At 35.7% G+C, this 27839-nt stretch overlaps 1 protein-coding gene across 1 annotated transcript in view; it reads left to right on the top strand.

The window, feature by feature from the left end:
* Positions 1-27839, top strand: part of LOC106880704 (protein FAM91A1) — a 74755-nt gene that overhangs the window by 26915 nt on the left and 20001 nt on the right. The window contains exons 2-12 of the mRNA XM_014930777.2: positions 8039-8123; positions 13806-14015; positions 15410-15477; positions 17514-17630; positions 18455-18545; positions 20027-20089; positions 20991-21097; positions 21615-21653; positions 23593-23702; positions 25505-25620; positions 27023-27117. Of these exons, the coding sequence (XP_014786263.1) occupies positions 8039-8123; positions 13806-14015; positions 15410-15477; positions 17514-17630; positions 18455-18545; positions 20027-20089; positions 20991-21097; positions 21615-21653; positions 23593-23702; positions 25505-25620; positions 27023-27117 (1101 nt within the window). The remainder of the gene's footprint in view (positions 1-8038; positions 8124-13805; positions 14016-15409; positions 15478-17513; positions 17631-18454; positions 18546-20026; positions 20090-20990; positions 21098-21614; positions 21654-23592; positions 23703-25504; positions 25621-27022; positions 27118-27839) is intronic.

Consider the following 27839-nt stretch of genomic DNA (forward strand, 5'->3'; position numbering starts at 1 on the left):
CTATTGGTTTGTTTTTAAAAACCTGTTTGTTTACTCATTTATTTATTTATTTTTATTTGCTGACGTAGACAACAACTTGTTTCGTTGGCTTTTAGTTTTTGTTTTTCTTTCTTCAATATATAATTAATGTGATTTCTTCCATCCTTTCCTTCTGATTCGTGATGTGTTTCTATTAGCATCGATTGAAATAATTCTTTTCGCCTCTCACGTTTCTCTTTTTGCCTTCCATCGTTTTTTTTTTTTGTATTTTTTTTTCATTTTTTGCTTTGGTTTTTGGGTTTGGTTTGACACATAACGTCTTTTAATTACTTTAACACACCCCTTTCTCAGTGTCTAACACTGATTTTAAAAATAATTAGTCTGCAATGGTCTTCTTCTTCTTCTTGACAGTAGTTTATTCAGCTGGGGGTTTTTTTGGTTTCGTTTCGGCATTCCACAATTTGGAGACGTTGCATAATTGTTGCTGAAATTCTTTTCTTATTCTTTAACAATTCCATGATGTCATAAATACATGCTACTGCACAATTTCACATTCTTCTTTCATCCTTCTACATTTATTATTTTTTTAAAAATTTTTCTCTTTCTTCATTTTCTTTGTCTTTGTCATCGTTTTCTTTTTGTTCTTCTTCATGTCCTAATTTTTTTTCTTAATTATAATCTCTTTCTATCTGTGTATGTAATCTAGGATTTTATAAAAATCTTTTGCCAGTTGTTTTTGCTTCGCAGCAAGTGGTGATGGAATGATGATATCAGAATAGGTAGTTATTTCCTTGTTTATGTAGAGTCGCTACAATTCCCTACAGATGTCTTAATCCTTCCTCTTATCTTGCTAAAATGTTTTGGCTTTCCTCTGCGTGTAAATGAACGTTTATTGATAACAGCTGAAATAGAAATAAAAACCAACATACCCTCTATTTTTTTTTTGCTCTCTCTCTCTCTCTCAGATACAAACACGCACTCAGTAATTTTTTTCTCTCCAGTATATACACACACATACTAACTCTCCTTCTCTCATGGACATGTAGTATTTCTTTCCTTATGCACTCATATTCTCTCTCCCTCTCTCTCGCACATACACTTTATTAAACGCTCTTACACACACAAAGTCATTTTCAGTATTGAAAATGGTAAATCACCTGTTTCTTCGATTGCTTTCAGGGCATTCCATTAGTTTTGAAGGATAATACATGTTCCATTCTCACGACTTACTTTTTAAACCACTCCCGCTCATTTCTTGTGTATGTGTATGTGTGAAATTGTCAAAAACACATATATTGGAACAGTGTATCTTAAAGCACATAAAGCTTCAAATAACTCTTTTGACTAGAAAAAGTAGAAGGCTGCTTTGGGACTCAAGCCCAAATCTCCTGTAGACTTGTTCTTTACAAGTAAGGTGCCACATAAAATGCACTTGTGCCAGTGTTTTGTAAATGCACCTGTGCTGGTGGCACATAAAAAGCACCCAGCTCACTATGTAAAGTGGTTGGCAATTAGTAAGGGTATCCGGCTGCAAAAACCATACCACAACAGACAATTGGAGTCTGGATAGCTCCCCAACAGGCTAGCTCCATGTCAAACTATCTAACCCATGCCAGCATGGAAAACAGATGTTAAATGATGATGAGGATGGTGTACAATGTAATAGATTTTTCTCCAAAAGTTTTGTGTAGGAGGCGAAAGATTGGGGGTGTCTTTCATTTTAACTGACTCACTGCTCTGGGCTTAATATTGTTAGAAATAATTTCTTTTATAGGCATTAGACCAAGACATTTGTTGAGAAAGGGGTTCAGTCAAACTTCAGGGGTTCAGTAAATAAAGTACCAGTCACCTGAGTGGCACTTTATCTTTATATAAGATAAAAAATTTTCCTTAGTCTAAGAAACTTCACTCTTCAAAGGGGCCAAGTTGTATGCTCCTTAGAGTATTCTTCATAATCTATTAAAACTCTTTAAACAGATATTTGCAAACCATAGGACATTCCCTACCATGTTAAAATGAAGAAAATAACCTAAATTTTCTACAAAGATTCTTTTAGAATGCTGTAATTATAAGCCTGTGGAGGCACGCAATGGCCCAGTGGTTAGGGCAGCGGACTCGCAGTCATAGAATCACGGCTTCGATTCCCAGACCGGGCGTTGTGAGTGTTTATTGAGCGAAAATACCTTAAAGCTCTACGAGGCTCCGGCAGGAGATGGTGGCGAACCCTGCTGTACTCTTTCACCACAACTGTCTCTCACTCTTACTTCCTGTTTCTGTTGTGCCTGTAATTCAAAGGGTCAGCCTTGTCACACTGTGTCATGCAGAATATCCCCGAGAACTACGTTAAGGGTACACGTGTCTGTGGAGTGCTCAGCTACTTGCACTTTAATTTCACGAGCAGGCTGTTCCGTTGAATGGATCAACTGGAACCCTTGACGTCGTAAGTGACGGAGTACCAACAACAAATTATAAGCCTATTTCTCTGCTACTTAATGTTTCAAAAAAATTAAAAAATCCTTTTAAGCCACTGAGCTGGTAGAATTGTTAGTACGCCAGGCAAAATGCTTAGTGATATTTCTTCTGGTTCTTTACATTCTGAGCACAAATTCTGCTGAGGTTGACTTTGCCATCTTCTTTTCGGGGTTGATAAAATAAGTACCAGTTGAACACTGGGGTTGATGTAACTGACTTTCCCCTCCCCTAAATTGCTAGCCATGTTTCAAAATTACAAATCAATATTTCAAAAAAGTTTGTAATGCCGAGAATACACTGACACAGCGCTTATTCCCCTGAAAAATTCCTCTGTTGTATTCAGTTAGGCTTGTAAAAGAATTTTTCATTAGTGAATGCTTTAATAATTAATATTTACAGGAAATAGTTTTTGTGAGCTCTTTATTCATTTACATAAAGTATTTGGAACTTTTGATTTTGAATTCTGGCTGAATTAATTAATGCTTTTCAAAGGTTTAATTTTAACACTTTAGCATTTAGACTGGTTATATCTAGCCTATATTTTCTACTAGCTGGTTTTTATGTTCAAAACCAGCTAGATCCAGCCCCCTCACATCTACCATACAATGTCATTGTGAAATTAAGCAAACACATCATCAAAATCTCAAAACTACGAGATAATGCTTGACTAATTCAAAACACTGTGAATAAATAAGTATTGCATTAGACGGAGTAAGCTGAATATTAAAGGGTTAAATCATACTTTTTTTGCTGGGTTTGGAGAAAGTGATTGTGCTCATGGCCCTTGCTGACCCTCCTAAACTGTTGAGATTGTTGCCATTAATCTTCCTCATTAGCTTTTGTAAGTCAAGACCACAGGGAAGTTATGAGCAGGGAAGAAATTTCTGAGGGTCAACATTCTGGAAAGAAAGAACTTTGAGGGTGGAAGGAGAAGAGACAAATGGGATAGAGGTGATATGAAGAGCAAAGGCCATTATAGTAGCAGTAGAAAAGGTAAGGTGTAGAGACAGGTTGTCTATGGCTCAAAGGCTGGAGTGTATCTGTCAGTAGCATTTTGCTAGTCAGTTGGGTGGCCCCTTTCTGGATGCAGTTTAGTAAGTCTGTATGTGCAGTAACAACTCCATCCTAGATATGGAAGCAATACTCCTGTGTGGGTCTCAGCTGAGTTTTGTAGAGTATCAATAATGTTAGGAGTTGAAGTATCTTCTGGTCTTGAACAGAACAGCCAATTGTTGTAATGCAGACCTATCTATGTTATGGATGTGCTTTCACCAGAAGAGATCCTTGGTGATAATGTGACCCAACAATTAGGACAATTTTATGGCTGTTATCTTGTTTTTAATTTGGTTTCAGATCTGCGTCTGAAATAGTAAAAGGGTATGTTAGTCAAGGAGTACCACAACACTCTGTTCTTTGTTCACTTCTGTTTTTCCTTGTTTACATGAATGATCTAGAATGACCTTTTTTGAGAAGCAGGCTGCATGAGACATGACTCATCAGGCTGGCTGTACTACTAAAAAAATTCAAGGCAAATTTTTGTTAGGTATGCTATTCAGAAAGTCTCGTAGGTCTTGGATTGCCCATGACTGATTTAGACCATATTGTTAAACACTGTAGAATGCATAATTTCAGTAAATTATCCTTTCAAAGTGGAAAAATTTGTCAACAAACAGCTATGCTGTTCTAATGGCATTTCTGCATTTGTGTACAATACACATTTCAATGCTTATAAAAAAAAAATCTATATTTTTGAGATGAAGAATTCTGTACGTTATTTACATTGAACGGATGTGTGTCCTCATCTTCTTTGCTGTTACCACAACATTTCGGCTGTTTTACTCTCCAGCCTTCATTAGGTGTCCTGGTAGAATCTTGAAATCAACCCTGGGTTCTCATTCCTAAGATATGAGTAGAATATGGAAACTGGTATTAAGGAAGGATACAAAAATATTAGGTTTATAAGCCCTAAAATTCACTCTATTAATTGCCTCTGGACATATAGCGTGATGGTTAAGAGCGCTGGCTACTAACCCCAAGATTGTGAGCTCAATTCCAGGTAGTGCTTTGAATAAACAATAATAATAACGTCAGCATACCTTAGGAATGAGAACCCAGGGTTGGATTCAAAATTCTACCAGGAATGAAGGTTGGAGAGTAAATCAGCCGAAATGTTGTGGTAACAACAAACAAGGACACATATCCGTCCAATGTAAATCATGTAAATAAATGTTAGTTTGTTTATTTGTGAGTGTGTCTGTTTCTCTCTCTCTCTCTCTCTCTCTTCCGTATTTAATCAATGAACTGTTTCCCCTGAAGAAGGAGCTAGTTTCTAACAAAGATATAATGTTCCATCTTTGGAATGTAGATAATGAAAACAACGTCACATTTCAAACCTGAGAAAAGTCTTCCATAGTTTTACTGTTCCACTTACAGATTCTATCTGTAATGTATGAATCAGTTGGTTAATTTTTTTTTTCTGAAATTCCAACCTTATCCAAACTGACAGTTAGGCATTTACTTACAAAGCCAAGTGCTCCAATTATTATTGGCATAAATGTAAATTTGTAATCTGGAGGTCATCAGTAAGAAAGTACCTCCTGAGGAGCTCACTTCTGACACATAGGATATTGTTTACTTCACCTTTTGGCACTAAGTTAATGTATTTGTTTTTGCTACTGAGACCATCCAGAAGAGTTGCAGGAGATTCCTAAGTCATCTACAGGCCGTGGTTGAAGCCAATGGCAATTTTGTTGAATAAATTTACTCTTTAGTATTTCTAGATATTTTTATGTAATTTTGGTAAATATATTTGTTAAAATGAGGTGTCAGTGTTATTTTCATTTTTAAGTAATTTAGGTGACAGTTTATTCACTGCATCCTGTATATATATTGTCCTATGCAAGCATGAAAAAAGTGAATGTTAAAATTGTGGTGCTGCTGTTGTTGATTGTGGCAATAGTCTTCCTATTTATTTTTTTTTTGTACTCTATAACACACACACACACGCACGCACGCACACGCACACACACACACACACACACACACACACACACACACACACACACACACGAGGTGTTGACAAGTTCCTGGCTTTGTGTAAAAGAACATACAGCAGGATCAGTTAATTATGATTTTATTTGACATATTACCCTCTCAGATTCACATGCTTATTGTAGCGGTCCTTCAGTTTTTCCAAGTACTGTAAAAGAACTTGGAAGGTTGGACCTCCAACCAGGCTTTACACAATACCATTAAAGCCAGGAACTTTTCAGCATTCCTTCATATTTCTCATGCAAGCATAAAAAAGTGGATGTTAAAATGGTGGTACTGCTCTTGATTGTGGAGATAGTCTTTTTATTTTTTTCTGTACACACACACACACACACACACACATATAATTTCTTTTTGCATGATATCAAATTTCATATGGCACCACACATTCTCTTCTTGGCTGTTCAGCTTGTAAGAAATATTAGCCAAATCTTTCTCAAATCAACACTACTGTCTTAAAAAAGGAAGGAGACAATGTATGTGTCCCAGATAATGTTGACCTGGATATATAATATCTGTAAACAAACATGTGAAGATGATGGATTAAATACAGTGAACCAATGATTGGCTGTTCATTGGAAACCTGTACCCAACAACACTATTGCTTGCAAAATGCAATACAAAATATAGTAATTCATTTGATTATATGAGTGATCAGACAGATTGACCTGGGACTAAACAACAACGACTGAAATATTGAGAAACCATCCTTGTTATTTTACGAAACCAGTTGAGATAATAACAGAGTGTGTGAAATTGTCATTAATGCTGGAGCTTGTTCCTTTGAAGCTTCTAAAATATAAAACACCACTTCTGATTTGTTGAACCTCTCTCTTACTCTCTCACTCACTATCTCTCTTCCACATTTTATTGTTGTTACTAATACTATATAACTTGACATATGTTCCATCGTATTTAAAAAGATCACTCTTGCAGCAAAATGTAGAAAGCTGTATAAATACAATAAAATGAGCTGTCTAAACTTCCATTTGCTTACTGTGCACATTACATCAAAAACATTTTTTATATCTTGTCTTCTAGACATACATAGCCCATGTTGTTAAGTATATCTAGCCTCTCTACTATGAACAGTCTTCTTAGCTAAACACAATCCTCCCAATGTAGGCTGTTTATGTCCTGATGTCCTGCTTAATTAGGTGTGTGTGTGTGTGTGTGTGTGTGTGTGTGCATTTACTAACCAGCACGTCTTACTTCTCACTCTTAATTGTACATATGCTATCTTCATAGCTAAATGTACCCTATCTTCTTCATTACTATGTTTTCTCCTCTTCGCTGTATGTGTTTACCTAATAGATTCTGCACACACTGACTCTTTATCTAAATATCTTGTTATTTTAAGATTAATAAAAATAAATTACTATTATTGTTATTAGTGCCTAATTGACCTTATCTATAGTGTCTTGAGTTATACATATAACTTCTCATTTCATTACAATACTAATGCATTTAAGAATGGCATGAACGACACAACATGCAATTTCTCCTCTCTAGAAATTCTCAGGTTTCATATTTACATGTCAAACAGTCATTATTATTGGAAGCCTATGAGCAATAAGTAGACAAAAATTCCAGAGCTTCAGGCTATGTCTCTTTCAGTAGTTGGTTTTTGTCTTGCCATACAATCAGTCATGGCTGTGTGGCTAAGTTCACATCACAACAATGTGATTTCAGATTCAATCTCCATAATAAAACACTGAATGTCTTCTAAAAAAAAAAACGTCTTTTAAAATAACCTCAGGTTGACTGATGTCTTGTGAGTGAAATATAACTGATGGAAACTAGAAATACATCCAAGGGACTGATCCTGGCCTTGGATAGTAGATTTAAGAGACCATCCATTTTAATACCACTACTAGCTTTTTGGGTAGTAAGTATTTGAATCAGAGCCCCAGTCAGAGGTTAACTTTCTTTCTTCCACCCACCAATCTTGGAGACCCTGAGAAGAATCTTAGTCTCTGCTCTTTCCTCCTTTGACTTGGCCATTAAAAAAAATAAGCTGAAATTTTAAGCCATTAAAAAAAATGAGTTGCAATATTATAACCTCTTTCACTACTACTGTGTTACTAAGAAAAAAAAGTAATATAATGGGAATGGTTCTCTCAACTATACTACCCAATGTCATCAACCATCTTCAATGGTTGACCCTGTTCCTTATCTGTAGAAATTGATTTATATTGGTAGGTTAATAAATACTGTGTTATTGAAACTGACAGTTGTCGTCATTGTCATTACCACCATCATCATCATCACCAGTCAAGTGGCCTGAACACTTAGAGATGAATGACACTATTTTTTTGTGAATTGGTGATGTTTATACCTGTCCATTCCTTAATCTTATATTTACAACTATTTCTCCCTTTGTAATATTTTTTTTTCTCTCTTGTAACTGTGCCCTGTGAAATAGTTAATATACTGAAGATCATATTAAAAGAGGGTCCCTTCTCCTAAGAAAGAAACCCTTATCTGTTCTGTTATCTTTTGGTTATTCATTTATTTGTTTATTTATTTATTGCAGAGTCTTGGAAATTCACAAAAAGAGTATGAAAAGGTTGTGGTAGAATTTAGTGTGAAGAATCAGTTACGGTATAAAGGAAATATTGGTAAGAAATATTGGTTTTTCTTTTTATTTACTCTCTAAACGTTGCTTACAGCCATATCACATTAAAAACATTGGTTTTCGTCCAATCATCAAAGTTAAGCAACATCAAGCCATTATAATACTGAAGTGATTAACTTATAGGGAAGTGTAGGTGCTACAGATGCACACATTAGCTGTATCATGTCTATCCAGGTGTATTGTATCCTTGCACTTTGTAATAGGGTTAGAGGATAAAGATAGGATATAGCAGCTCAATTCTGGATGTATCCCTCTTCATATCATAAATGAGGAGAGATATGTTTTTGGTCATACCATGGGTTTATTATTGCTGCCATGCTAACTTGATGTTGACTGGGTACTCTGTCAGTTTTAGTATTCGTTTTTGATGGACCAGTAACATGAAGTAAAGTGCCTTGCTCAAGGACACAGCACATCTACAATGGGAATTGAACCTATGATCTTGTGATCTATGAATGCCTAGTACATGACTGGGGTTTATTTTATTTAGAAACAGAAGAAAGAAAAGTTTGACCCTCAATGAGATTTGAACTTGAAGTGTAAAAAGACATAACTAAATACCACAAAATATTTTGACAGACATGTCCTTCTGAGCATGTCCTGGCTTTTAGAATAGATACACTATATCCATGTGTGTTGTAAGAATTAACTAAAAGGGTTGGCACTAGGAAAGACATGCTATTGTAAAACAGTATCAAAAAGTCCTGTCCAACACATGCTAACATGGAAAAGCAGTTCTAAAAGTAATGGTGGTGGTGGTAGCAGTGGTATCAATCCCTTATCTAGTAACCTCAGAGATCAAAGAATCCAACACTGTAGACTGCAATCTAATAAAGTAATGAAGAGCAACACACTCATTATATATGTTTCTCTTAGTCTGCCTTACTGTTTACAGTAGTAAGTTGTGACAGTGACATTACTAAGGTCCCTATTAAAGTTAGCTAAGTAGAGCTGATGAGTTATGTATCTCGTTTTTGTTGAAGATAGTGCAATGCAGCATGAATAACAGAATATAAACTATAGACTTGTAAAACTGGTAGACCGGCACCATAAATCTGTAGTCAGCCACGACTCTGTGGAGACATTTCTTCCTTTAAAGCTTCCTAATGCTTTCATTTCATACAATGGGAGATCCAGTAAAATGTCAATAAACAAAAATCAATTTCTCGAAATCTATCATTTTATATATTGATTTTCTTAATGGCTGTTGCAGATCATAAATTTATGGCCAGTTAAGTATGGTAACCTAACAATGATCTCTGGATGTGGATGAATGTAGATAAGTGCATGTGCATGTGTGTGTGTGTGTTTAAAGAATATATGTTTATGATTTGTAACAAAAAATATTCTACTACTCTGGACCAAATTTTGTATAATTTTGTCTTCCAAATTTCATTGTTATTTAATTCTCACTGAAGACTCTGCTAAGCCTGAAAACCCTTTTTTGTCCAGAATATTCAAATTTCTTCCTTTTTTTTTTCTTTTCTTCTAACATAATATTCTCTTCTGTATTGAGATCTCTTGATGTTGTTTATTATGAATGTGTTATATATATATACAGAGAGAGAGAAAAAAAAAATTAATATAGACTAGGGTGTTAGAAAAACTTACATTGCTAGAAATAAGAGCTAAAATGCTCTAATGCTGTAGTCAAAGCACATAATTGCATACATATATACCGATGGATTATAATTGCTTGAAAATACCAGTTGAGAATTCCCTGTCCTGACTGGTCAGTTTCAACAATTTGTGATGATAACCTTGCATTTAAATTGATGTAATGATTGCATTGTTCAATTAAATGGAGCCACTTGAAACGGTTGTACTGCATCACTACTTGATATCCTGTTGCTTGTTTTGATTTTATTCGCCTTACTTCGAGCTGTGCGGATGATACCGGACTGACTTGGTACTTCAACTTAAGTACCTAATTCAACTGAATCTCAATTATTTGTATATATATATATATATATATATATATATATATATATATATAATCATCGTTTAACATCTGCCTTCCATGCTGGCATGGGTGAGATGGTTTGACAAGAGTTGGCCAAGCAAAAGTCTGTGACTGTTTTGGCAGGATTTTTACAGCTGGATGCCCTTCCTAACACCAACCACCCACCCAGCAGAGTAGACTTAGTGCTTTTTACGTGGCACAAGCACAGGCGAGGTCAGTTTTGGCAAGGTTTTTACAGCTGGATGCCCTTCCAAATGCCAACCACTTTTCAGTGTGGACTGGATGCTTTTTAAGTGGCACCTGCATTGACATTAAACTGCATGCCAAAAATCTTTTGAGGGAGGAGGGGGCATTGGAGGAGGTGAACTTGTGTCAGATGATGAAAGGTTATAGTGAGACAGAGAGACAGAAACAGGTGTCTTGCTGTAGATATCAGACTGCCAGAAGGGAAGCTAGGAGAGAGGTTTATTTAGCCAGAGGGGAAGCAGATAAGAAAAAATTTGCCAATGTTCTGCACTGTGAGGACCAAAGACTTGAGGTATTTCGTGTTACAAGACAGTGTGTGAGAGAGAATTGTGATGTCGTAGGAAAGAAATGTGTCCGCATGGATGATGGTTCATTTGCACTAAACGAGGCTGCAAAGAGAGAGGTTTGGAGACGCCACTATGAAAGGTTGCTTAATAAAGAAAATGAATGGGAGAAAGAGAGTCTGCTGAATGTCGACCCAACTGAGGTACCAGCTATCCGAGTTGACACTACCTTGGTAGATAAAGCAATTAAGAGTATGAAGACAGGGAAAGCCCCCAGCCCATCAGGAATCACTGCAGAGATGCTCAAAATATCTGGCAGTGTCGGCTATAGCCTAGTCACCCGCCACTTCTCTTTCACTAAGTCTGTCAGAGTATGATCTTAAAAAAGAGAAAAATGAAAATAGAAAAACACTCACACCACACTGCCAGCCCTTCTTTCCACCACTTATCACATCAATTCTTCTTGCTTAGTACTGCGGCAGCCACCTGGAAGGTCCACTTATTCAACTTTTGTCCTGTACCGATATCATTATTTAGAAAGATTTCATTATGGCTGGACTGTTTCAAAAAATCGATACAGGTGCAGGTGTGTGTGGCTGTGTGCCATAAGTGCAGGTGTAGCTGTGGAGTTAAGCAGCTTGCTTCCCAATTATGTGGTCTTGGGTTCAGTCCCAATGCTTAGCACCTCAGGCAAGTGTCTTCTGCTATAGTTCCAAGCCAATCAAAGTCTTGTGAGTGGATCTGGTAGACAGAAACCAAAAGAAGTCCGTCATGTACATATATATGTGTGTGTGTGTCTTTGTCTTTGTGTTGTGTTTATACTCCATCACCGTTTGACAACTAGTGTTGGTTAGTTTATGTCCCTGTAACTTAGCTGTTTGGTAGAAGATACCAGTAGAATAAGTACTGGACTTATAAAGAAAACCCCTTTAAACCCTTCAAGGTGGTGCCCCAGCATAGCCACAGTCCAATGACTGAAAAAAGTAAAAAAATAAAAGATAAAAACTACTAATGATTGATAATTCAAATTTGTGTTTTTAGGAGTGGGGTAACTACTGCAAATGAATGCTTTATCATTTTTGAAAACAATTTTCTTTCTTTTTTTAATACTTTATTTTATGAAAGAATGTTTTATTGTTTTAGAATGTTAAGTCATCACTTAGTTTAAAGTCAAGTGTTTACTAATAATTAAATGTTAATTATTTCCTTTTATTTAACTTTATAACATTCAAACCAGCCATATCTGGCTAAAATATTCTGCCTCTTCTGTGTTCAAACTGGCCAGATTCAACATTTCATACCTATTCTACTATGTCATAGTAAGAATAAACAGTCACATCATTGAAATCTCAAAGTTATGAGATAATGTATGACTAATTCAAGACAATGTAAATAAATAAGCATTAGATTTGACAGAGTTATCTGAATACTAAAGGGTTAATCATAATTCAAACTATATATATATATCAATAGAAAGATAAATTTTTACTCTTTTCAGTGGTATAAGTTTAATCTTGAAAATTTTGAATTAACTTAACATAGTAAATGGCAGTATTAATAATGCCACAATAAAGGAACATCACTTAATTATGAACATTTAAAAAATGTCTGTTGTATAATGTATTTATCTTCCCACCCTTATATATATAATTTAAATACTTCGATGAACCTTTAATTACTTTTCTTTGGTTGGATGACCTTCCAAACATTAACCACTTTATAGGGTGTACCAGGTGCATTTTATTCTGGCATTTACACTAGAGGAAATGCCATGTCCTTGGCCAAACTAGGCTTCTTGATGGAGTGTTATCTCTGCTTGTTTGCTAACTACTTTACAGAGTGTACTGAGTGCATTTTATATCACCAGCCCTATTGAGATTGCCTTGTACTCTGCAAGACACAAGAGCCTGGCAACCAAGTATGCACAGGGTAGTTAAACTGACATGCATTCCCACAGTGTATGAGCATTGCTGATCTATAGATCTATGTTATTATAGCTGTTAGTGCTATTTATCATTATCTATTTATTAATGTATCTTTCTTGTTATTGTTGATGTACTGTTCCTTGTGAGGAGGGCAAGACAAAATTATATATGTAAAAGTAGAAAGATAAAAACATTATACAATGGACATTTTAAAAATTTGATAAAGGTTAAAATATAAAATAACAAATAGCAAAATGTATAAAATCACAGCAATTAAAACAAAATAAAATTTCGTTTTTATATTTTGTTTGTGGGAGTCTTGATGTGAAATCACATATTGAAACAGATTTTGTTGTGTCTCAGGAGGGTCGTTATGCCAATAACAACCACTCACACTGGTTCTATTTCACTTCTTTTATTACCATTTGTCAGTTACTTAACCATTTAACTAATTGATTGATTGATTGATTAATCATTCAGTCAATCAATCAGCTAAATTTATCAGTCCTTTCATCACCGTTTGCAACCACCTTATCAATGATCATTAAAGATTCATCAATCAATAAATTAGTTAATTGGTTGACTAAAAATAATAAAAGAAATGAAATAAACCAGTGCATGTGTTTACTATTGGTATAACGACCTTCCCAAATTAACAAAAAAGAAAAAATTTAAACAATAAAAAACACAACTGGGTAAACCATGGATGCACTAGTGAATAATCTCCACCTGGGATGTATCAGAGCTTCATGCAACACTGATCCTCTTCTTCTCTCAAGTCTCTGCTTTTCTCATGAGTCTATGAACTTGCTCATACCAAAAATGCCCTAAGCACTTTCAGGGTCAGGAGGGGTCAGGGTGACCAAGAAAAGACCCATATCCTAGTTGTATGTATATAAAATTGCTCTACGTATTTTTCAATGATTTTATTTCCTCATGTTTGCATGAGTCTTTGCTGCTAATAAAAACGCTGCTGCTGCTGCTAACAGTGGATTAATTCGATCAATAGTCATATTAAAAGTTGTTTTCACTTTTCATTGTTCTGGAAGCCAATGGACTTTGTGCCTGTGAGGTAACTTGATTGATAAACTAGATTAACATCCTACTTAATTAACTTGTAACAATACTAGTTCATTATTACAAATTCTTGTTTGAAACAAATTCCATTGATACAATCTGATCTTTTCCCTTTTCAAATTTTTTTCTTTCTTTCTTACTTGTGTATGTATATTATCTTTGTTTTGTAGTAAAAACATTTCGTAAAGATGAGCGCCGTTACTACGAAGAACTTTTATGCTACAGTCGTGAACACCTCATGCTTTATCCATACCATCTTTCCGATGTGGTTGTGCGTGGTTTGCGTGTCACACCTTTCTCCTACTATATCGATATCATGTCTTCTATCATGACACAAGAAAAAAGTTATGATTCATTACCAAATTTCACTGCTGCAGACTGTAAGTTGACATTTCTTTTGTATACTTTGGTCTCTCTTTGTTCCAAGTTCAAATTCAGGTTGGGGATGGAAGTCGACTTTGGGTTTCAACTTTCCAGTTTTGATCATATATTATACCTGTAAAATATTGGGGTTGATTTTAATGAAATCTTCTCCCACAAAATACATGACCTTATAATGAAGTTAGAAATCATGTTTCAGTGAGTGTCATAGAGTAGAATTAAAGCATCTGGTAAACCAAATCCATAACCCAATTTTGATTCCACATTGTAGTCATTTCACTTTAGTAATGTTAAGAATAGCATGAATGATATCCCACCTTTTGAAAAACACTTATCCTTAAAAAATGTTGAGCTTCATGTCCATAGAAATGAAATATAACATGAACAACTATTATTATGATAAAGGCGGTGAGCTGGCAGAATCGTTAGCACACCGGGCGAAATGCTTAGCAGTATTTTGTCTGCCACTATGTTCTGAGTTCAAATTCCGCCGAGGTCGACTTTGTCTTTCATCCTTTCGGAGTCGATTAAATAAGTACCAGTTACACACTGGGGTCAATATAATCGACTTAATCCGTTTGTCTGTCCTTGTTTGTCCCCTCTGTGTGCAGCCCCTTGTGGGCAGTAAAAAAAAAAGAAGAATTATTAACATATGGGACAAAATGCTTAGTGACATTTCTTCTCGCTTCATATTCTGAGTTCAAATTCTGCCGAGGTTGACTTAGCTTTTCATCCTTTCATAGGTTGATAAAATAAGTACCTGTTAAGAACTGGGGTTGATATCATTGACAAGCCCCCTCCCCAACAAATTTCGGGCTTTGTGACTATAGTATAAAGAATTTTTTATTAAGATAATGAATTGTAGAATTGGTAGAACAACAGAGAAAATGCTTTGTCATGTTTAATTGCATACCTTTACATTCTGAGTTAATATTCTAACTAAATTGATTTTTGTCTGTCATGTTTTCATGGTTGATATAATAAAGTACTCCTCTTCCAAATCTGAGACCTATGTTAGGAATCATTATTATAAAGAAATCAATATTTCTATAAATCAAGAGTTTTCTGCCTATCTTGCAAAAACAGTAATCTTCATTTATTTCTCATCTGAGAACCTGAATGAATAATAATTGGAAGAGAGGACTTTATGTAGTCAGTTTTTGTTTGTTTGAATTGTTGCAGGTTGTGAAGTTAGAGTGAAAAAGGTAGATGGGAAAGATGTAGGAAAACTTGATTCAGCTCTGGCAAAATGTTTATTTGAAATCAGAGGGACAACAAGAGTTCAGTGAGAAACTAGGGGCTGGGTGAGTGCATGAGGGAACATTAATGGATTTATGTTTGTCTATCACTCATTTACTTATTGCATGTTTTAAATTGTATATTCTATTTCTAGGTCTACGTCTTCTTGGAATTGGTAGGAATCAATATATAGACCTAATGAATCAGAACAGATCTAGTAAAGTAAGTTTTTTTATTATTTTTTGTTATGGCAGTTTTAATGTCATGTTTCACTGCCAACGTGGGTGATGGAGTGGCCTCTTAAATTTGAAATTTACATTAACCCTTTTGTTATCAAACTTCTGTTGAAATACACTGCCTTTGTTTCAGTAAATTTTGAAAATAGTGACTTATTTTCTTTTATATCCTCATCATTACTTAGCTGGTGTTCTTAGAATATAGATCCATATAGAATTTAGTGGAAGATTTCTAGATCATTTTTAAAATGGAGAATTTGTATCATTGAACTAGGAGCAATATCAAAGGGTTTAAATGTTAGGATCAACTTTTTTTTTTTTGTTTTCTTTACAGACAGAAATTGCAAGCTTAAAGTTTTCTAAAGATGTTATGTTATGCATTTAAGCAAAAATACATTAGATTTCTCTTCTTGTTCCATCCAGACAATGTAATAGGAAATATGAGTACCACTTTCACTTTACCGGCAAGAAGTGGTGGATTTGAAATTCTCTTACTTTAAGGATTTGTGTTAATATTATGTTTGCAGAAACATTATTCCTTGATGTGTTAGCTCCAGGATACTCTAACTAAAGTATAGTGCATGCTGGTTTTAATAGAGACACTTTCCTGCCCAGGCCCTTTACTGTCATGATATATGGTCTTTGGCATTTTAATAATCCTGTAATGATATAGAATGCAAGGTCATAGAGGCTTGGCATACCAGCAGTTTAAAGTCACAAACTTACACACAGGCAGTTTAGGACTTTGTTCAATTTCTCTCTGAACTAAGGCAGTAGAAGAATTACACAGTATGCTGTGTGCTCTCTTGCAGTGTTCTACTAAACTGTCAATTTGCTCTCACAACTTCTTATTTTGCTCATAATTGTATACAAATTAACCATAATAAAATCTTGCTGTCTTTAAAACAGCTAGCAGGAGTGGCTGTGTGGTAAGAAATTTGCTTCCCAACCACATGGTTCTGGGTTCAGTCCCACTACGTGGCACCTTAGGCAAGTATCTTCTATTATAGCCTCAGGCCGACCAAAGCCTTGTGAGTGATTTGGTAGACGGAAACTGAAAGAAGCCTGTCGTATACATACATATATATATATATATATATATATATATATATATTTGTGTGTCTGTGTTTGTCCCCCCACCATTGCTTGACACCGATGTTGGTGTGTTTACATCCCTGTAACTTAGCAGTTCAGCAAAAGAGACCAATAGAATAAGTACCAGGCTTACAAAGAATAAGTCCTCAGGTTGATTTGTCCGACTAAAGGCGGTGTTTTAGCATGGCTACAGTCAAATGACTGAAACAAGTAAAAGAATATGTTTTAAACTTTAACTACTTGGATAGTATATCTATAAAAACCAACAGAATAGGCATAGGTAGAATGATGAAGTCTTCAAATTACTATATTTGTATTAGCAGAGGTGGTCAGTAGCCACTATTTTAAAATAACAATCCAATAAAGGAGTATGTATCTAGTTACTTGACTTGTTGAGTCTAGTAACTAGATATTGCATAATGTTTTTTAAATGGTGACCTCCTGCTTTAAGTCCTACCTCCTTAAACTGTATACCTAGAAAAAGCTTGAGATAACCAGAGATTGGACATTAACCATACAATGAAACTTAATACTCCCCAATGTACTGTATAGGCACTTATATATTTGGTATTTTGAGCCTATTGATATTGGTCCCGAGATTTCAGTTGACTATCTCTAAATCCACGGCCTCTTCAACCAATATTTAGTATGGATACTAAACAAGTTACAACATCTGGCAAGTTTTTAAACATCAAATGTTTCTATATTAAGGCTAACTGTAGTCTGTTGTTGATATATAGTTTGTTCTTTTACATACGATAGTGACTCATTACAGCTAACCTCCAGAAGATAGTGGGTAAACTAAAGAAAATATAAATATTGATTTCTTTGGACTAGACACAAAGCCAGTTGTTGTAGTGAGGTATGTGTGATCATAGTATATTACTGGTAAGGAATATTCATTGTTGTATTTTTTATTTCTCTTAGAAATTCTTCCGCAGAAAACCAGTACGTGAGCTATTACCTATGCAACCTGTAGACTCAGTATCGGCTGACCATTGGTGGATTGTCAATATCGGTTACATCACAGAAGATGATATCAAGGTAATGTTACTAAATTTAGCGCTTGCTATATATAATTCAGCCCCACAGTTATTCCCCTTTTCTCTCTCTTTCTGTCTTTCTCAATACATGCGTCTGCATGTGTATACGTGTCTGTATATGGTGGGAATTCTTTGTATGCAAGGAATGTAAAATATACCCAGAGTATGATTGGTTTTAATGTGGAATAAGCTGTTGTACAGCCCAGCCGTTATAGGCAGATCCAAATGCAAAGGTGATCAAGTCTACTAGTGTTACCGCCTCTATATTTATTATTGATATCTAGGTGAATTGAGGAAATCATCATCATCATCATCGTTTAACGTCCGCTTTCCATGCTAGCATGGGTTGGACGATTTGACTGAGGACTGGTGAAACCAGATGGCTACACCAGGCTCCAATCTGATTTGGCAGAGTTTCTACAGCTGGATGCCTTTCCTAACACCAACCACTCAAAGTGTAGTGGGTACTTTTACGTGTCACCTGCACGAAGGCCAGTCAGGCGGTACTGGCAACGGCCATGTGGAATGAAAATCTTTTGGATTGGAACAGTTAAGCACCAATAGATGCTTTAAAAATGTATGTAACACTTTAAACAAAAATGCTATCTTAACTATGCAGCAAAATGTTTTTTTTCCTAAAGTTGAAACTTCACTTGGACAAAATTTGTCTTTCACCCTATTAAGGATCATTAAAAGAATTAGCACTTTTTTACAAGAGCTGATTTAATGAGGTATAACCACTCCTTTTAAATTTATTCTTTTGTAGGACATTATTATTGTTGTTTTATTTATTAATATACCATTTCTCTGTTTGGTCTCTTGTAGATGTGCCATGTTGCTGAGAAGGAAGCAATCGACAAAGTCATTGACTACGGGCCACAGCTAGCAAATGATGTTGATTACAAAGTCTTACATGGTATGTTACTTTCCTTCTGAATTTTTCTACAATTCCTAATTTACTTTACATTAATGAGATATAATGGTTGTAGATTAGTTCTTGAAGAGGAAATAAGAGTAAAAAAGGAGTTGAAAATATGTTAATGCTTTGCCTGTCCAAGGCATTTTCATAAGTTTATCCTAAACATCCATGTTTGTTTTCAGACTTTTGAGACAGCCCTTGTTTCAGAAGTTCTGAGTAATGTAAAGCTTTCCTTTTATAAGTCCCAAGTTTCTCTAGCTGTTGGAAAAAAAAAAACTGGAAATGTATATTATATATGATGCTGTGATACCAGGAAAATATATTCTGTGTATCACATCTGGTACACAGGACAGCCAACAGGTTAAGAGGAAGAAAGATTCAACTTCGACTAATCTACATCTGCTAATTTTATACTAGATCCACCCAATCCTGTAATGTTCATAATGCTTATGGTGTTAGATTTATTGTTATAGATCTATAAAGTTACATGAATAACAAAAGGGCCATGACTTTTGTGATTTGAAAAGAAGATTTGATATCATCAGAGGTTGTCAATATGATCACATATATCATTATGCTGGACAAATTTTGTGGTTTTGCATGTGGAATTGCTAAAAACATCTCAGTGTGATTAATATGGGTTTTAAGAACAAATACATAAGTTATAAAATTTAATTTATTCTAGATACTCATGTAAATGTGAATGGACTTTTTTTAAAATAAATTTTTGAATGTTAGTGGGCTATGAATGACAGATTCATTTTCTGTAGCTGATGAAATATAACATGGCAGGAATATATATAATGGAGTCTGATGATGCCATTCATAACCCTACTTGGTGTGATTTCACACACATTGTCCATCAGGAGGAGTTCTCTTCTGAGACAGTTACTGCAGTGAAGCTCTTTCTATGTTTGAGTGTACACAAAAAACATTAATTATTAAAATGAATAATAAATTCAGAGTCAATAAATTTGGATGTATCTGAAAATTAAATATTAATGTACACATCTTTATTTTACTTATAATTAACCCTTTAGCATTCAGATTACTCTGTCAAATATAATGCTTATGTATTCATATTGTTTTGAATTAATCATGCATTATCTTGTAGCTTTGAGATTTCAGTGATGTGATCATTTATTTCTAGAATGACATTGTAGGGTAGGTGTGAGAGGCTGGGTCTAGTAGGTTTGCTTGTAAAACAGATAGAATATTTTGGGTTGGATATGGCCAGTTTAAATGCTAAACTTTTTATTATAATTTCATGTTAGATTCTTTTGTTTTGCTATGTTCCAAACACCAGCTCAGGACACAAGTAAATAAGTAGTTTATCATCTCATTAAATTCTTCTAAATTCTAATTTTTTGAAAAAAAAAAAAAAAGAGAAAAGAAATTAATTGAAATGTGTTGTGTATTTCATTATTAAATATTGTTACAAAAATTGTTTAAGATCTTATTATGCCTTCATTCTGCAGGTTTGTATCGTAAAGGTTTGGTCTACTTAGATGTGCCCATTGCTGATGATGACTGTATTGTTGGTAAGTTATTCTATTGAAGTCTAGTTGGTTACAAATGTACTTCTGTCCTTCTTTACATTGATAACCTCTTCTGACCTCTCTCGTCACCTTCACTTTCCACTTGTCGACATCTTTTTTAGTCAATGTGGCATACACTTCTTTGTCACTCAAATACTAAAAATAGAAGCCAAATCTCTCTCACATTATATCTTACTGTTCTTAAAAGCAGTACCTTGATAAATGTAATAGTAGGTGTAGTGTGCCAAAAGAAAAGACAGAATTGTCATAGTCATAACTTGAATGCCTGTGATCATAAATCTGCTCAGTCAGGGCTTTCCTGGGGCTAAACAGCAACAACTTGTAGACATGTCTTTTAGCTTATAGGTCTTCTACATGGTCACTGCTAAAAATAGCAGCCAAATCATCAACAAATGATATGCTATGCTCTAAAGAAAAGAGACATAAAATGGTGTAGTCTTGGAAACATTCAGTCTAAAAAGAAGGGCATCCAGCTGTAGAAATCAAGCCAAAACAGACTATGAAACCTAATGTGGCCCTTGGCCTCACCGTTTCCTATCAAGCCTTCCAACCCATGCCAGTATGGAAAATGGATGTTAAATAATGATGATGATGAACTCCATTCACAAAGCTTTGGTCAGCCTGTGGCTATAGTAGAAAACATTCACCCAAGGTGCTGCACAGTGAGACTGAACCCAAGACTACATGGTTGGGAAGTAAGCTTCTTAACCACACAACTATGCCTGTGCCTGTCCATGTCCGAAATTCATAAAACATACATTTGAATTTAAGATTCTATCCTTCACTTATAACTGTTCCATTCACTGTTGGTCTATAGTTGCTACATGTGTATTTACAATTATTCTATCATTACATGGTACATTCTGACCTTCTCTCTTTACAGTTCCTCCTCTACAAGGATTTGTCATGAACCGAGTGCTTGGAGATTATTTTGAGACATTACTGTACAAAATATTTGTATCCATTGATGAACACACAACAGTGGCTGAGGTGAGAATGTTGACTATTTTATTTAAATTATGATTCTCTTGACGCGTGTGCATAATTTAAAGTGGTGAGCTGGCGGAATTGTTACCACGTTGGGTAAAATGCTTAGCAGCATTTCATCTGTCTTTATGTTCTGAGTTCAAATTCTACTGAGGTTGACTTTGCCCTTCTTGGGGTTGATAAAATAGTACCAATTGAGCACTGGGGTTGATGCAATCAACTTACTCTGTACCCCGAATTTGCTGGCCCTGTGCCAAAATTTGAAATCGATGTGTGTGTATAATTTGGTTAGTTAAATGTTGAGCTTGTATATGTAAAAACCGTGTGGAGTGTGTGTTTGTGTGTCTGCAGGTGATGTGTGATTGTGTTTAATTGCATATGCTGGTGAGCTTGTTAGATTGTGATGTTTATGATGATAGATGTGTTGATGATGTTGTTGATGATATTTAAGTAGCAAAATTGAATAATGTGTTAATGGTAGTGGTAATAATGATAATGATATTCTTTTCTTATTTCACAGCTGGCTAGCATTTTGGAGATTGACTTACAATTAGTTAAGGTAAACTCTTTCTTTTCCTTTCTGTCTTTTTATTTATTTCTTGTTTCTTCTCATGCATTTTCTTGTTATTTTTCTGTATTTCTAGAGTGAAATGAATTTATTGCACTATCTGATCTTAAAAATTATATGTAAAATAACAAAACAACAGAGTCATACAAGAACTCTCAAGTCATCACCCAATACAAAACATAGTCTTTGCTAGGTGTAGCCCATACCTTACTCATGATGTGAGCTGTGTAATGTAGGCTGTGCAGTTAAATAGTATAACTCACTTTACCCTCTCTGCACACAACACCCTATACAATTAAATAAAACAAATTGCATTCAATGAAATAATACAACTTGCATAACACATACTCTAGAGGATTAACACTGCACATGATGCATACTCTATACATACTCTACATAATCACCATCCAATTAAAGAACACAAAACATACTCTACACAGTACTGTCTTAAGATATAGGCACACTGGACAGTTGTCAAAGCCCACATGGGTCTAGGGGCCCAATTCTGATCCATGTATGCTGTGGCTTACTGTCAATAAATACACACAATTGGACCCAGAGGTGTGACTTGCTCATGAGCCTATGCTACTGAAAAGATGGCTCTGATTTGACGTGTTTAACTCCAGGTCAGCTTTGATCAGTCTTATGATCAAAGACATTCCAAGCATGATCATCCAGTATTAAATTTATTAGACTTAATATTTATATCTCATCCACATTATTTAATGTGTTTTCAGACAGTATGATTTGAAGGAGATTTGACGACTATTTCTGTCAAATCAAGCAACAACAAAGAGACTTCCTCATTAGTTAGTGATAGTGATGTGTGTAAATACTGCCATAGTTTCAACTGATAATAAAGCAAAGATTCTCCAGGAACCCTGACTTACCAACAACCGTAAAGAATCTTTTTATTAGTAAAATATTCTAGATTTAGTTGAGGAACTGAAATAAGCTTGTGTGATGTTCATGTGTTTTGTCAAAAATATTTGGCATGGTAACCAGATTTCATTTCCTGGTTCCAATGAGAAACTGAAATTAAACTGCTTATAAGGCTTACATGAAGCTTATCACCAATCCTAAAATGATAGACAGTTAATAATTGCGTATTGGTTTCTTGGCTGTAAGAAAGGGTGGGCGAAATTGAAAATTTTTATGTGCTGGCACCATGTAAAAAGCATTCATGCCAGCCCCACATAAAAAGCACCTGTGCCAGCCCCACATAAAAAGCACTCATGCTGGCACCACATAAAAGCACCCATACTGGTGTCATGTGAAAAGAACCCTGCACACTCTGTAAAGTGATTGGCATTAGGAAGGGAAACCATGCCAAAACAGACAAATGGAGTCTGACCAGCTGGAGAGTTGGTCAGGTCCTGTCAAACTATCCAACCCATACCGGACATTAAATGATGATGATGAAGAGGATGATGATGATGATGAAGAGGATGATGATGATGATGATTCCTTTACCCTTGTTACATGTAAGTAAAGGGATTTTATATTAATCAAATAATGATATTGGAATGTGAGCCACAAATTTCCAGCAGGCTTACATTTCTATATTGTATTCTTCAGTATGGTTCATGATATTCTTAACTATCATATTATAGGTCAAAACACTGCATAAGGAATAAGAAATGTTAATAATATTAGACCATTATTGGCATTAGTCTGAGGGATGAAAGAGTAAGAGGCTTGTTAGCAGAACTGATAATCAAAAGTATCTTATTTTCAGATATACCTACATTATCTAATCTATTATCTATCTTTTTTAAAACAGTAAGGTGTGACTTGAGGGAAACTTGGCTGCCATTTCTAGCAGGTTAATGATAACACGATCTTCCTCATTAACTCACTATTATTGTATTTCTATATATTTTCTCTCTGTTCACTTCTCTTTGCAAACAATATTTTATATTTGTTGTAGAATGCAGTTTCCATGTTCTGTCGTTTGGGTTTTGCCCACAAGAAAATAAATGACCTCAACTTAGATGACCTACACTCATCTTGGAGAGCTCGACAAACGTTAACTAAAAAGTAAGTTTATGGAAGTGAATCATCTTGGCTTCCTTAAGCACAAGATTTTTCTATAAGTGTAACCGTTGTAGTCATCATAGTCATTCTTATAGAAAGGGACAATTGGGTGCAGCTGTATGGACACAGGTGATTTGGTATGGCTAACTGAGTATTCAACCTGTATTGATAACAATACTTTTTGGCACTGGAGACAAACACATATACACACACATATGCGCACGCATGCAGGCATATACACATAGAGCCAGGGGACTCCTAAGCGATCAATATCGACCCCTGGGGATCGATGGGACTATTCAAGGGGTTGTTAAATGTGCATCAACTTTATTATTATTATTATTTATTTATTTTCTCATACATGCCTGGGGGTTGATGAGGAGTCAAGGATTCCATGAAGAGGTCGATGGTGTAAAAAGATTGGGGACCCCTGCCTTATACACATAGAAATATGTTCACATATATTTTCATATATAAACAGAGAGAGAGAGAGAAAGAAATATTGGTTTTAAATTTTGGCACAAGGCCAGCAATTTCGGTGTAAGGGTAAATTGATTGCATTGACTCCCAGTCTGGTAATATTGACCCTGGAAGGATGAAAGGCAGTTATCTCTCCCTCTCCCCTGAATCACCTCCTATTGACTCACCCTTATGTACTTCTGACAAGCTCCAATCCTATTACCATACTTCTCTCACTCTCTCCACATGTTCTTGCTACCTTTACTCACCTTATCTGTCATTGCTCTCCTATCTACTGTATTATTATTATTCTGCTCCACTTCACCCTTTGACCATGGCAGCATTTGAACTCAGAATGTAAAGCTAGAAGCAGTGCCACTAAGCAATTTTTCCTGCACGGTAATGATTCTACTAGCTTGTCACCTTAAGAGAGAGAAATATTAAAACAAGTGAAACATTAAAATGTCTGATGTCCAATAAGTTGGCATTGAATCAGCGATGCCAAATAGGTGAGGCCAAAATAGCTGTCAAAACATCTTCTACCTTCTTTCTTAACATCATCTCTCTTATGTTTTCCATTGATCACCCTTTCTGTGTTATCCTTTATCTCTCCCTCTCCCTGTAACCTTATTGACTCACCCCTATAAGTTCCAATCTTATTACCATACATCTCTCACTCTCCCCACGTGTTATTGCCACCTTTACTCACCTTATCTGTCATTCCTCTCCTATCTACTGTATTATTATTATTCCACTCCACTTCAACCTTTGTGTACTGCTAGCCTGTTTGTTCAGGGTAGCATGACCAATAATGTAGGTAGGAGAGAGGGTGATTGCTGCAGATGGGCTAGGGTAAGAAAGGGAGAAGAGGGAGAGCATGATGGAAGAGAAAGGAGACATGGGGGAGATAGTGCTCGAGAAATAAGGAGTAGTAGTAAAGGGAGGCTACAGAGATAGACATATAGTTGTGACAGAGTAAATAGGGTAAAGATCCCCTTTGGTCATGAATGACCATAAGATTGTACCTAGAAAGTTACCCTCCGAGACACAAGTCCGAGCAAGGTTGTTTATGGAAGACCAGCAGTCGCCCATGCATACCAGCTTCCCACTCTCTACACCATTTCTACAGTTATGACTCAGTGGTTAGAGTATTGAGCTCACAATCATGAGGTAGTGAGTTCGATTCCAGGACCAGGTTGTGTGTTGTGTTCTTGAGCAAGACACTTTATTTCACGTAGCTCCAATTCACAACAGAATAAATAACAGCTACAATATTTGTAATCTATTACTGTCTCCATCATTGTCAGTCTCTTTATTTCTAATTTCGTACCTTTTATTTATTGTAGACCAAGTCAAGACCAACTTCTCCTGGAGATGAGTATGCCACTCACTGAGACCGAGTCTCTGTTGGATGTAAACACAGCCAGTAATACTGACAGTTCAAGTATTGACAGTTCTCTAGGTAAACACACCTGTTATCACTAACATTTACTATCTGTTAGCTCTTATATTTAATATTGTCTCCAGTAGTTCCCTTTCCCTATGCTAGCATAGGTGAGATAATTATTGACAGAATTGGACAGTTGTATGTAAATTGCATTATTATAAATGTAAGACGTATTTAGTACACCAAATGTGCTTGCTCAGGCTGATGTTTAGCTTAGATATGGTATTAGTTGAATTAAGCCAGCAGTCTTCAGAAGGTAAGCATTCCCTGATGATCTAATCCATAGATAAGCTGAAGCTCTAACATATGTGACAAGTATTGCCAATAGAGGAGAAAGGATGTTACGATGTGAAGAATGAAAGAAAGAGAGAGATAGTTTGCTAACACTACATTTCAATTGTATCACAAGTAATTTGTTAGTTTACTCAGCCCTCGGGAGAAAAGATTTTCTCCTGACGTAGTGAACTAGCACACTTCAGTTCAATGGTTGTGATGGGAATTAAGCACAACAATATGAATAAATTATAAATTAACAACTAAGATTCTAATGTAAAAGATATATTATAATGCCAATTTGGAAACTATTGAGACTGTCATCATCATCATCATCAACAGTCATCATCAATAGTCAACATCAACATCACATCTGCTTTCCATACTGACATGTGTTGGATGGACCATCAGATTCCAAGACATTCTTTATTCGGAGTTACTGCCCTAATAATTAGGTGAGGAACCACATCTTGCTCATATGTTCCATTTTTAGCATGAATTCTACTGCTGGATGTCCTTAAGACTAACCACTTTACAGAGTGAAATATACTAGGCACATTTTATCCATGGTGCCAACACTAATGAGGTTGTCATGCCATTGGCCAAACTAAAGGATCCTATTGACATCTACATTGCCTCCACTCACTTGCCATCCATTTTACAGAATGTATTTAGCACATTTTTCATGGCATTGGCACAAGTGAGATTACTTTGTGCTCCACAAAGCTTGAGAGTACTCACTACCCAACAACATATTTTGCTCATTCAAGGAACCTGACAGAGACAAGTGACAATTGTGACAAAAAAGAACCAGGGTGAATGGGTGAAGGGAGTAAGAGTATGACAAGAGAACTAGAGTAGGTAGAAATAATGGGGAAACAGAGTAATAAATGACAATAAAAAATGTCATGCGGAAGAAGGAGTGTGGCTGATGGCACAGAACGGGTGAAGGTAGGGTGTATTGGTTACAAAGAGTTATGATATAACCCCTCATACATAGACAACTTTATGGGAAAGAGAGATAGTGATAATGACTATGAAAAAGGGGCAATTGAATATTGACAGGTCTAGTGCCATCCCTTGTTAACAATGTCTGTATGATGCATATACATGGAATAATAATGTGTTTTCTATCCATTTACAGAAGTCAGTGGTCAAAATGCTGGGTCAGCAAAGAGAATAGTTTTCCTGTTTGATTCTACACTAACAGCATTCCTTATGATGGGAAATTTGTCTCAGGTCCGACATTTTACTCACTTCACAGCTCTGTTACAGTTTTGCACACATCAGTATATATACATCTGTGAATGAATGTTTGTGTGTGTGTGTGTGTGTGTGTGTGCATTCTCTTATTCTTTTACTGGTTTCAGTCATTGGAATTTGGCCATGCTAGAGCACCGCTTCCAATTGTTTTAGTCTTCCCTCGTATCGAGCCCAATACTTAATTCAACTTTGTTGATTTCTACTTGCCAAACTGTTAAGTTATTTGCCAATAACTTGACAGATTGGCAAATAGCAACACATCATAAGCACAGATAAACATGCATGCACACACACACATGTTGACTTTGTTGTCTGTTATAGTTGGTCTGAGTATCTACATACATCTTGATAGTTCTCCAAAATGCAAGACTGGACAAGGTTTTTTTGTGGAAGACTAGTAGTTGCTCAAACAAGCAAGCGTCCTTTCTCTATGTCACTGATGTTGCCCAATAGAAACCCAAGACCAATACAGTTCAGCAGTGGAAGACTGGCCAGGTTGCCAGCTTGCCTGATGGCAAGTGGGCCCCTGCACCATTAGAATCCATGTATGTGGGCCCATGTTAGTATCTAAGGGGCCCATCCCCTCAAGTTTGAGAATTTTTTATTCACTCCTGGAAGAATGCGTTAATTATGCCAGCCTGACTGTGTTTGTAGACAGTTGAAAAGAATACTTAAAAAAAAAAAATAATAAATAAATG

This window comes from Octopus bimaculoides, chromosome 7, assembly GCF_001194135.2.
Source record: "Octopus bimaculoides isolate UCB-OBI-ISO-001 chromosome 7, ASM119413v2, whole genome shotgun sequence".
In the NCBI taxonomy this organism is placed as follows: domain Eukaryota; kingdom Metazoa; phylum Mollusca; class Cephalopoda; order Octopoda; family Octopodidae; genus Octopus; species Octopus bimaculoides.